The following is a 12,484-nucleotide window of genomic DNA, read 5'->3' as shown; positions in this document are numbered from 1 at the left end:
TGCCAGTCCAGGAGGGGTCAGGTCTGACTGGGCCGGGTGGGAAGGTACCACTTTTGTCAGAAGCACACATGTGACTCAGATGCCTCCTGGTAAAGGTCTGGTGAGCGCTGCCTTCTCCGGGAGGTGGAAAGTAGGCGGGCCGGGGGCTTGCAGGTGAGGAGCAGACTTACGGGCATCGTAGAGGGCCTTCCGGAAGTTGATCTCATCCGTCACACTCTCCACCTTGGCCTCCAGTTCCACTTTGGTCATGTAGGTAGCATCGACATCCTGAGGGGCAGTTCAGTCACTGTCCCCTCCAACCTGTAGACTGGCCCAGTCCTGGGCCCTGAGGAAGGGGCCACCAGAGCCTGCCCCCCGGGGGCTTCCACTCAGGGGAAATGAGGGCCAGGCAGACATCTCCTAACAGGACTAGACCACTGTCTGGCAGGCTGGCCTGGCGAATACCTGACAGAAAGGAGCAAAAGAGGCCAAGGGCTGAGAGGTGAGCAGGGCTGGGGCCACTACATTGGGCCCCTGGTGAGGAGGGTTTGTGAGGAGGGCCTGAGGGAGAATCTGAATTTGCAACCTAGCTCCTGGGAATGTACTCCTGAAAAAAACAAAACCCTGTTTCTTCTCTTTGTCCATTTTCTAATCAAAACTCAAGGCCTATTCAGATTCATAATCATAAACCCCACGGGCCCATCAGAAGGGGCATGGCCAGGGGCGCCTGGGTGGCTCAGTCGTTAAGCGTCTGCCTTTGGCTCAGGTCATGATCCCGGGGTCCTGGGATCGAGCCCCGCATCAGGCTCCCTGCTCCGCGGGAAGCCTGCTTCTCCCTCTCCCACTCCCCCTGCTTGTGTTCCCTCTCTCGCTGTGTTTCTCTCTGTCAAATAAATAAAATCATTTAAAAAGAAGCAAAAAAAGGGGGGGGGCATGGCCAAAGTCTGGTAGGCCCTTTAGAGCCTGCCACATAGAATCTTCAGGCACTGTTCGGTGGGCTCCCTCCCTGGCCTGGGCCCTCATCCACATGGCCTACAGGAGACCCTCTGTTTAGCAGGACTAAACTCGTGCTCCCCCTCAACCTTTAAACCACTCTGCTTTTTGAGGCTTTGGGCTGGGGCTTGGAGGGGGGCGCGGATCCTTCACCTTCTTCAAAACTACGAAGTCATTCTCTGCAGCTGTACGTTTATTGATCTCCTCTTCATACCTTTGAGAAAAGAGTCCCTTTCTGATCCACCTTCTCTGGGATGTCCCCTTGGCCCCCGAGCACTCCTCATAAGTAACATGGACTCAGGGCCTCTGCCGATTTAGCTCAAGATGTTTGTCAGTGCAAAGCACAGCCTTCTGGATTCGGGTGAGAGTTTATCCAACAGATTTTACTGAGCATCTACTATGTGCCAGGTACCACTTAGTAACAATGATGGCAATTACTGGACACAGGAGTAGAAGCCTCTTCCGAGCAGGACCCTATTTTGATTAATCCCAGAAGGCTTCCTGGAGAACTTGAGATTTTTTGTTCTATGAGTTGTTATATGAGCAGAGGGAGATGACTGAGCTGCCAGGAGCTTTCAGGGGGAGGTGTGTGGTGCCAACTCTGTGCATAGCAAGTATGGTAGCCCCGTGGGCTCCCAGTAGATACTTCCTGAATTAATGAAAACCAAGAATGGGTCGCTAAGAATGTGCCAGATCCTGCTTCATGAATTATGTTTGTATTAACTCATTCAATCCTCATTACAGCAAATAGGGTCAATACTACCCCATCCCCATTTTACAGTGAGGAGACAGTAGCATATTGAAGCTGAGGCTCTTGCTCAAGATCCCAGAGCTCATAAGTGGCAGAGTGGGGCTTGACCAAGGCACAGCAAGTTGCTACTCACTGAGAGGCTTATTGACAGGGGAAATAAAATTCCTATTTGGAGGGGAACCTGAAGACTGTCTAGCCCAGGGAGGACATAGGATGTTTTCTGAGTCTGTTAGGTTCACGAATGAGCTTCAGGGTGTCTTGGAATGCCCTAAATTACATGTATGTACCCTTTCATTAAATTCTCAAAAGGATATCTTTCTCAAGCAAGCCAGGAGCCTCCCTTTTAAAGACTGGGATATCGAGAGAGGATGGGGTAAATTCCTGCAAGCTTGCAGCCAGCTGGAACAGAGCTAAGCCGGAGCCCAGGCTCCCTGCCATCCGCAGGATCCCCTTCTCCCGCTGTCCAGCCCCACCCCCCCACTGCCATACCCTGTGACTAGGGCAGGATGCACCTCTTCTTCAAGTCTTCCACAGTCTCCTCCACGCCCCTCAGCTCACCCTGCAGCTTGTCCTTCTCCAGGTGCAGCCCATCCAGGAAGGCCTTGAGGCTGCTGATGTAGTTCTCAAAAAAAGGCTCAAGGTTGTGGTTGTTGGTATTAGAACCGGAGCCCTGCTCCTCCTGCAGGAGGCTCCACTTGGTCTCCAGGACCTTGTTCTGCTGCTCCAGGAAGCGCACCTGCCGCCCAATGAGAAGAGCATCAAGGAACTGTCTGGGGCCAGCTCCTGTCATGGCAGCTCATGACTTCCCCAAACAAAGTCCCGGGGGTCTCCTCGTCTCTCCTGCAGGGCTGCATTTTGAATGCTGTGATAGTTGAGTGCTAACCCCGTGTGGACAACAGTGTTGGTGTGATGTGGGAGAGGCAGAGCCCGACTGCGCAGGTATAAGGAAACTGAAGCCCAGAGATGAAAACAGTCACACAAGTCAGTAACAAAACAGAACTGAGGTTTCCCGATACTTACGCTTAATGATCTTCCTGCTATATCATTCATTCATTCATTCACTCATTTCTTCCTCCATCATTCATTCCTCAATCATTTAGTATTCAACAAATAGCGGGAGAGTCCAACATCCTAGAGCAGACATAGACCCCAGGAGGAGGTTTGCGGTACAGGTGGGTACACTGCACGAAGGTGGGAAAGAGCAAAAGCCATAGGGAAATGGCTTTCAGGCCACCCTTGTCCCAGGAAACAGGGTCCAGATGCACCTAGAGACAGCCCTCTCTGCCAAGCCTGGTTAAATGTAGGGCTCAGCTCCATTTAAACTGCACCATTAGCTAAAGATGTCTCAAACTTTCATTTGCTGCAAAACATTTCTGCACACAAGTTCAAGGCCAACTGCATAAACACGTGCAATAAATATCAATCAACCGGCCATTCAACAAATATTTGCCAAGCACCAAGCTCGTGCCAGGCCCTATGCTGGACACTCAGGGCTCCAAGACCTGGGAATCCGCCTCGAAGGGTGATGAGAGCTGCTCCTGGGCCCCGCACTGGGAGACCAGCATGTCACATCACTTTCCACCTTTCTGTGAATACTCTATCGGGACACCGGGTATCTGCTGGGAACAAGCAGGTCACTTGACTTTGAAGAGTTTCACCTCTACAAAGGTCTGATATTTCAATGTTAAGACACTTTTCCTCCTTTGGCTTTGCCCAGAACACTGATGTAGGGTGAGGGGACCCCAAAGAGTCCCTATGAATCCTCTCTTTAAGGCCTAATATTGTCCCAGGATCACATCATACTCAACAGTATGGTTGAAACACTCAGCAGCCACCAAAAACCTAAATACCCTCTGGTGACCACAACAATTATCATAGTGTATACAAATATCAAGTGGCCTCAACATTCACAGCTCCTCACCCTGAAGTCTTCCTGTGAGAACCACCGGGGAGGAGGTACCCCTCACCCCTACCCATCCCACCACCAAAAACCTCTCTGCATCCCTCTTCATAGGCTGATGGCAGATGAACTCCTCTCTCAGACAAATCGAGCTTCGGCAGAGTCAGCCTCTCTTTCAAAGGGAAACAGCTCACAACTCCCCTGGCACAGAGAGGGAATTCTGTGCTTGGGTTTCAGAGAGCAACAGTGAGGGGACATCCATGATGGCAACAAACAATCCCCACAGTGCCTCCGACAAACCGCAGTGATGGGGCATGTGACGAGTGCAGTAACTCCATCCAATATTTCCATTATCTGCTGTTACACCACTTGCTGACATGCCACAGAGGACGTGAGGTGTAGGTTGAACCCACAAGTTCTTCCTCAGATTCACAATGAGAAGAAGAAAAAGAGACCATCCCAGTTAAGCCAGGTTTCCTCACTGTCCAGCTGTCCCAAGATGGGCTCACCTTATCGATGAAGGAGGCAAACTTGTTGTTGAGGGTCTTGATCTGCTCCCACTCCTGGGTCTTTACTTGCCCAATCTGGGGGTCGACCCAAAGCCACCAGGGCCACCAAAGCCACCAGCTCCTCCACCAAAACCCCCAGCCCTTCCACCAAAGCCCCCACTCATCCCTCTTCCACCACCTCCAAAACCGCTGCCTCTGTGGGCCCCCCCAAACTCTCCAGCCTGGGAGGTGCCTCCGGCCACGCTGGTGGAGCTCTTCTTGTTGCCCCCAAGGTCGTAGAGACTCCTGCTGCCAAAACCTCCTCCCATGATGGCACAGGCAGCAGACCCACCACCGCCCCTGCCTGAGTGGGATGTTGAGGAGGACCTGTTGAGGATGTTGAGGAGGTGGAGCTGACCCAGCTCTGGCCCGACACCACAGCTGAGTGGCCACTGAAGCCCCGGTGGCGGCCCCCTCTGGAAGATCTGCAAGATTGCTTAGAGCAGTTCCAAAACCCTTCAAACACACAAAGTCACAAAGACCCTCAAGGAAGGCAGGCTAAGAAAGTTTGGGCAAGTAGAGGTTCCGCCTGATCCAGCTCTCCCTCCCTCAGAACTCAGAGTCCTCAGACCACCAGACTTTCTACCTACAGAGAGAGAAGCAAAACACAACATGAATAGCATGCATTCCCACTAACACACACACATACAGACATACATACACACAAAACCACACGCTGTCATCACAGTGTCCTGCCCCGTGTGTGCTCTCTCTTTCCCTTTATGTCAGAGATGGGAACTGCCCTCCTCGCCGCCTTCAAACCCTAGGTGCCCGCCCCGTTCCTCCAAGGCCCTGATTCTTGCTCAAAGCATCTGGCTAATCTGAGAAACCAAGACACGGCAACTGGGTCTGAATAGGGGCCCAGACTGAGAGCTCACAACGCAGGTGCTGTCTTGATGCAACCACCACCTGAGTCTTCTCCTTGTACGCAGCTTCCTCCTCTGCACAACTGGGGCTTCCGACTCGAGCAGGGGGCTCATGTCAGACCTACCTGGGGTTCAAAGGAGGTATGGGCATGGGAGAAAGGGGCCCCAGTGTCCTAGCCTCATTGCCTCCACCGCCTCAGCCTGCTGACATCTGTGATGCTGAGGACAGAGTCAGCCTGGGGAAAGCAGACGGAGGGTGGGTTGATGACCAGGGGTTGTGGGGAGGGGACATTATAACAATGCATAAAGTCACTGTCTTTGCAGGCCTGTGAGGCTGGTCCTGACTCCCAAATGGTGTTTTTCCAATGTGGCCCATTCCTTCCTCAAAAGAGACCCAGGAGCAAATGAGGAAATGTCACACACTGTCTTCCTGCCCCTGCTTACCATTTTCTCCAATCCTTGCCGTTAAGGGAAACACGGCAGAACAATTCAGTGATTTCCACCCCTTGATGGTTGCCAATGACCTGGACCAGTTGGAAAATGCTGAGAAGTCAGTTTGCATTTTAAACATCAAGAACAAATCCCAAAGAAATTAGGGTGGAAGTTTGAGGCTCTAATGAGGGCCCATCCCAAATCCCTTCTTCCTGGCAAAGCCCATGGCTAATCCCCCACACCTGCAGACTATAAAGCCCAGCCGCTCTTCTCGGCTGCCTCCGAGGGAGAGGAACAGAGCGTGCTGCTAACAAAATTAGCCCAGTTGGGCCTTTCCAGATGGGAGGGCACAGGGTCTTCCAGAGAGACACAGGGCCCTGCAGCCCCTCCTCTCCATGGCCATGGCTATGCCTCCCAGGCTGGTACCATGACCAAGGCCCCCTCTGCTCTGGGGAAGCTGGGCCAGCCTTGGGGGAATTAGGGAAGCAGAGGAGAAATTGCTCCTGACTGCAGGGAGCCCCGGCTTCTCTGGGGAAACAGGGCAGTCAGATGCAGGCGCTCAGGGTTAAGGAGAAGCTTAGTAACACATCTGATGGCAGCTGATGGCAGATGACATGGGCCGGGGACAGCAGGGGGTAAGTGGGGCTGGGAAGGAGTTGAAGAGGGAGAAGCATGCAGGTCTGTGTCAGGATGGGGGGCACTGGGTCGGGGGGTGAGGAACTGAGCTCTGGTGTCCTGTGGTCTGCGATCAGAGAGAACACAGCTCCATAAGGAACTGTTGTCCCATACCAGGTGAGCTCTGATCCAAGTCTCACTGAGGGACCAGCCTCACTGCATCTAGAACTCAGCAGCTGCTGAGTAAGCTGTCCTCACCCTGAGGGACAGGGCCCCTGATGGGTGGGTGGCCTCCTCAAAGTGCCCAGACCCTGCCACCCCAGGAGACCATCAGAGCTGTGCCATGGAAAGCAGCCTGCGGACGCTTGGGTGGCTCAGTCGGTTAAGCGTCTGCCTTCGGCTCAGGTCATGATCCCAGGGTCCCAGGATCAAGCCCCACATGGGGCTCCCTGCTCAGCAAGGAGTCTGCTTCTCCCTCTCCTCCCCACTCATGCTCTCTCTCGCTATCTCTGTCTCTCTCTCAAATAAATAAATAAAATCTTTTTTAAAAAAGCAGCCTGGACAGAAACAGGAAGTCCTGCTCCTAGGTTCCAGATCCCTCTGGGCCGCCATGTAGCCAATCAGAATGGAGCTGAGAAATTCCTGCTCTGCCCATGGAGCAGAGCAGCTGTGAGTTGGGTGTTTAGGGCAGTGCAATAAAGGGCTTTATAAACAAAAGGACAGATGTGCTGTGTTAACCGAGGGACGGTAAGAGTGGCAGAAAAGCAAGCGGTGGGGTGCTGGCCGAGTGCCGGGCTCAGTGATTGACATTTACAGACCTCTTCCCTTCCACCCGCCCCGCAACCCTATAGGGAAGGGCACGGAGCTCCATTTCACAGAAGAGAAGAACTGGGACTCAGAAGTTAAATCGCTTGTCCAAGGGCCCACAGACAGGAAGTGGCCTCTGCTCCAGTTCTGTCCCAATCTGGAGGCCATGTTTGGGGAAGAGCCATGCAAGACTCAAGCCTCGGGAAAAGGCTCCCTGTGTGGGCCCCCCAGGGAACTCTGTGTTCCCACCCAGAGCTCAGCTCATGGAATAAGCCCTGACTCTGAACAATGGACTCAGATTTGATCAAGTTTGGGAAACGGTGGATGAAAACAGAGTACAGAACAGGGAGAAAAGGCACAAACAGGACCCTACTCTTGTCTAACCATGGTCCCCAGCAAGGGCACTTTGGGTTAGTTCCCCAGCAGAGGGGACAGTTTCTGCTGTCCCATCTCACTTTTTCCTAGTCAGGCTCACAGTCCCAATTTTGCAAGCCAATGGGCCACGGGCCAGAGCCATGCGCTACCCTGACACTGAGCGGTTCACAGCCAGTAGCCCAGCCTCTAAACGAAGCCCTAGGGTGAGGCTCTTCTGCCCTCCCCTTCACCGGCTCCCCAGCCACCCCTTCCTGAGCACCTTTCTGGGCTGGGCACTGTGCTGACCTCTTCTGACTGGTTCCTCCTCTGTCCTAGGGACCATGAAGGGTCCTCTGACTTAAAACCCACTTCCCCTTTTCTTTACACCTAAACTGACCCATAATTTAGGAATGAGCAAGCAGCCCAGCCCCACATCGATGTCTTGTATGATTAGCCTGGACCCTTGAGCTCTCCTAACAGTTCCGGGGACACTGTTGTCCCTACCAGGCCCAATGTCAAATGAGAATGTCTTTCCTCCCCATGGAGGGCAGGCCCCATACCTGGGACAGTCCCCGTACCCTCAGCGGCCGGCCAGCTTTGTACAACTTGAGAAGTTCTTGTTTCCAAAAAATGCCAAGCCACAGCCTCATAAGTATAAGTGCCAACACTTAATAGCATCTGACATTTATAGAATATCTTCAACTTTTTAAAATCCTTTCATTTATCTGAACTGACAGGCATATGGGCAAACATGCCACACACAGACACACACCCTCTCGTGACTCACACTCACAGACTCAAACAACCTGTAACCCTGAATGAAAACAACAAGAGCATTAAGCGTGAACTAGGATTGAAGACTGATACAGTCAGAAGGCAAATGCTGTCCCAGCCTACCCTTTGACTCTGCTTTCTCCCAAGAGACTTGGAAACCAAAGCTGGGAGTGAGGATCAGGCACAATGCTCAGAGAAACCAGGCAGGAGTATTCAGCCCTCGTTTCCCCTAGGACTTCTTCCCCTCCAAGAGATACATCAAGGACCACCATCCTTTCAGTCATCTCTCCAAACATCCACTCATTCACTCAGCAATCATTTGTTAAGCACCTACTTGTATCAGGCCCCAGGCTACCCAATGGGAACATGATGCTGCACAAGACAGGGCCCATGATCTGGAGAAGCTCACAGCTGTATTGAAGGAGTCAGTCATATAAACAATTCCTTATATCACATCGGGGTCAGCGTTTTTGACAGCAGTACTATGCGCATAAGGGGAAGAAAGGCTATGGAAGGCCATACAGAGGAGGTAATTTTGAATGGGGTATTGAGGGATGAGTAGGAGTGGGCCCAGTGGATGGACAATAAGAGAAAGACATCCCTGCTAGAGAGGAAAACATTTCATATGCAGGTGAGGGGGAGTGTTGGTGAGAGATCACACATGCTTGCAGAATAGGGAGCATCAAAGAGGAGGACAAGTGATGCAGAAGGAACTAAAGTTGTAGGCTGAAACTGATTATGATGGTCTCTCTGTGCCATGCTGCAGAATCAAGACTTCACCCTATCGGTAGTGGCCCTCAGTGCTGACTGCTCATCAGGGCTTCTGGGCAGCTTTTAAGAATCCAGGTCCTCAAGCCTCACTCCTGACCTCCTGAATCAGAATCTTAGAGAATGTGGCCCAGGCACCGGTATTTTTTTAAAGCTCCAGTTTGCTTTAATTCTCATGTACTAATTCCTATAACATAAGCAGCCATATTAAAGGAGGAAAACTTCCACATCTTTATGAAAGGCTGGGGAAGCAATAAGAGAGAGCCACCTGTCCTGTCCTCGGACTAGATAGAGATTTCTATCTAGTCCAAGAGGCCAGGCAGAGCAGCCAGCCTTTAGATGCAAGTGCACAAGCTGAAGAGTGTGAGGCACTACCAGAGTGCTGGAAAGGGGGCAGGGAGCTTCGAAACACATCGCCAAGAAAAGGCCAGAAAAGGCAAACCACAGCCTGGGGCATACGATCTCAAAAACATCACGATGAGGGAAAGAAGCCAGACACAGAAAGAATGTATTCTGTATGATTTCATTTATGTGAAATTCTAGAAGAGGCAAAACTAACCCATAGTGACAGGAAGCAAGCCTCAGCCTGGGCCTGAGGGCTGGCAGGTGATTGACAGCAAAGGGGCGTGGGAGAAAATTTTGGAAGATGTCTTATATTTTAATTGTGGTTGTACTTACATGGGGACATACTTTTGTAAAACTCATTGAAATGTACTCTGAAAGGGACGCCTCTGTGACTCAGTCGGTTAAGCGTCTGCCTTCGGCTCAGGTCATGATCCAAGGGTCCTGGGATCGAGTCCCGCATTGGGCTCCCTGCTCCAAGGGGAGCCTGCCTCTCCCTCTGCCTCTGCATCTCTCTCTCTGACTCTCATGAATGGATAAATAAAATCTTTAAAAAAAAAAAAAGAAATGTACTCTGAAAATGACTGCATTGTTATTTTATGCAAATTATCCCTCAATAAAGTTGATTTATAAAGGGGACAAGAAGAGGGGAAGGAAAGACTGAACACTCATGTTGAAGAGAACATGAGCTCTGAGGTGTCCTTTGCAACAGCTACCCCAAGGACCTTTACTGCAATTCTTTGTCATCATATATACCAGACTATAAGTCCCTTAAGGGGATAGCCATATTATATTCATCTCTGTGGCCAGCAACCTCATGGTACATGGACCGAATTGGCGCTTGATGAAATTTAAATAAATAGATGAATAGAATGGAAGTAGGCAAACTCACCCAGGAAGACCACGTAGCATGAAAAGAACAGTAGATCAAAGAGGGAACCCAGGGAAACATCTATGCTTAAATATTTTTCATTTTACTTTTAATTGTAAAATATTTCAATCATACAGAAAACAATATAGCAAACATCTGTGTTTTTATCACCAAGATTAACCAGATAGACTTCTTTTAATAATTAAATGTTAAAGAACCTCCAATTTGATGTAAGTATGGGGGAAAAAAATACACAAGAATCAAGAGCAGATCTGAACATGAAAGGTAAAACAGTAAGCCTTTTGGAAGACCCCAGAGTGGGTCTTCATGACCTTAGAGTATAGAGCAGAGTATGGGACACAAAAAGCACCACACAAAAGAAAAATATGATGAATTTATAAAATCAAGTAACTCTGTTTATCAAAAAACTCCATTAAAGAGTGAAAAGGCAACCCACAGAGTGGGAAAAAATATTCATATATCTGACAAAGGACTCATATCCAGAACATATAAAGAACCCTTGTAAATTCACAAGAAAAATAGAAAAATGGGCAGAAGACTTGCATGAAAGAGGATACCCAAAATGGCCAGTTTATATATGAAAGGAGCTCAACATCCTTAGCCAGTAGGGGATGTGCAAATTAAAGTCACAAATATATATGATAGTACCCCCTCCAAAAAGGCTAAACTACCAAAGAAAGGAAATATTAAGTGTTTGGAGTATCTGCTATAGCTGAACATACTACACCCTATGGACCCAACAAGATGTACACAAACAATTGAGTGCATTCATGTATTCACCACAAGACATGTACTAGAATATTCATTGCAGGATTGTCCATAATATCTGAAAACTGGACTCGAACCCCATGTCCAACAGTAGTAGAGCATGTAAATAACCAGGTTTAGCCACACAGCAGCATACTAATGAGAAGGAATGATCTGCAACCACATAGCTGGTTTTGGAGGAATCTTGCCATATTGTGTTAGGCAAGAGTCCAGACACAAACTGTATGATTCTCCTGATAAATGCTTATAAAATACAAAAACATTTAAAACTAACCTATGCTGTGAGAAATCAGATTAGCCCTTTCAGGGGTGGGGACGGGGTGGGAGGGGTAGCTGGAAGAGAGGCCAGGGTGGGGACATCTGGGGTAATGGGAGTGTTTGTTTCCTGCTCTAGGTACATGGATGGATGGAGAAGGTGGGGGTGTTCGGGGCTGAGGGGTGGGGAGTGAGAGGCACACAGGAGTACTACAGGGTAGGTGGCCACAGCAGGTGGTGAGGAGTGAGCTCAGCTGTGGCAGAGGCAGACATAAGGAATAACAGCAGATGCATTCTTCTTTTCCTCCAGCCCCAAGAGGTGGGAATGTGGAAAACTCAATAATGCCTTTGTTATACAGAGACCTATTTTCCCTTTGTGAAAGTTTGAATCATTCTGCTTTATCCTAAGGGAAGTAGTTATGCAATCTCAGTAACAGTATTTAACCCAACCTCAAGGGAAAAAAATATGTAAGATACTTAGAGATGCACAGAGTTGTGACACGCCCCAGACATCCTGCTGTAGAAAGGAAAATAAAAACAAATCATAAGAACATAGAGCCACCTCCCACTCGAAGTGTTACTTAAGAAACACCTCAAAGATTAGAGACCTCCAAAGGTCTCTTTGTAAAGATAAGGACAATGAGGATCAAAGAGGAGATGGAAACTGTTCCAGTAACACAGTGAGGACAGATAAACCCCAAATGATCATCCAGCAATAGGTAGGCGCCCATCCAGTGTTCTTCCCATTGCTCAATCCCCGAATATCGAGGCTTCTTTCTCTGGAGCCCCTCACTCAGTCTAGGCCCTACGCCCCAGTCACCATGCCTAACCTAAAGCCCAGCTCTGCTGCTGCTGCCTGCCAAGGCAGATCTGGTCCCCAGAGAGAGGGCTCTGTTGGAACCAGGGACCACGCACCACCCCCTCCAAAACCACCAGTTCTGCCTCCATTGCTAAAGGAGCCTCCTCCAGAGCTACCACTCCTGCCTCTTCCCCCAGCCCCACACAGCAACCCTACACTGAACCCCCAGCCTGGGCAGCACTGAACAAGATCTCCTTGCTCCCCCCAAGGCTGTACAGACTCTGGATGCCAAAGGTACCCCCTACCATGGCACAGGCTGTGAAGGCAGGTTAGATGAAGGTGCCCCCCCACAAAAAGATATAGTCCCAGGAGTACAGAATTTTGTTCTCAGACAATGGGCTGAATCTCATCCCCCACCCCACTCTGCTGCTCAACCCTCAGCTAGAAGCTCTTTTTTTTTAAGATTTTATTTATTTAGTTAGTTAGTTAGTTAGTTAGTTAGTTAGTTAGTTAGTTGAAAGAGAGAGAGAGAACAAGTGGGGGAAGGGACAGAAGAGGAGGGAAAGGAAGAGAATCCCAAGCAGACTCCATACTGAGTGGGGAGCCCAACATGGGACTTGATCTCATGACCCTGAGATCAT

The 12,484-nt window shown here is 49.9% G+C and overlaps 1 protein-coding gene across 1 annotated transcript in view; it reads right to left on the bottom strand.

Annotated features, from left to right (window-relative positions):
- Positions 1 to 12,484, bottom strand: part of LOC112832596 (keratin, type II cytoskeletal 2 oral-like) — a 28,138-nt gene that overhangs the window by 4,391 nt on the left and 11,263 nt on the right. The window contains 7 exon segments of the mRNA XM_073881862.1: positions 175 to 267; positions 1,126 to 1,186; positions 2,236 to 2,459; positions 4,133 to 4,218; positions 4,221 to 4,501; positions 4,534 to 4,627; positions 5,100 to 5,162. Of these exon segments, the coding sequence (XP_073737963.1) occupies positions 175 to 267; positions 1,126 to 1,186; positions 2,236 to 2,459; positions 4,133 to 4,218; positions 4,221 to 4,501; positions 4,534 to 4,627; positions 5,100 to 5,162 (902 nt within the window).

This window comes from Callorhinus ursinus, unplaced genomic scaffold (assembly GCF_003265705.2).
Source record: "Callorhinus ursinus isolate GAN/ISIS: 27379988/994484 unplaced genomic scaffold, GSC_fseal_2.0 scaffold44, whole genome shotgun sequence".
NCBI classification, from domain to species: domain Eukaryota; kingdom Metazoa; phylum Chordata; class Mammalia; order Carnivora; family Otariidae; genus Callorhinus; species Callorhinus ursinus.
This window is presented reverse-complemented; position numbering and strand designations above follow the sequence as displayed.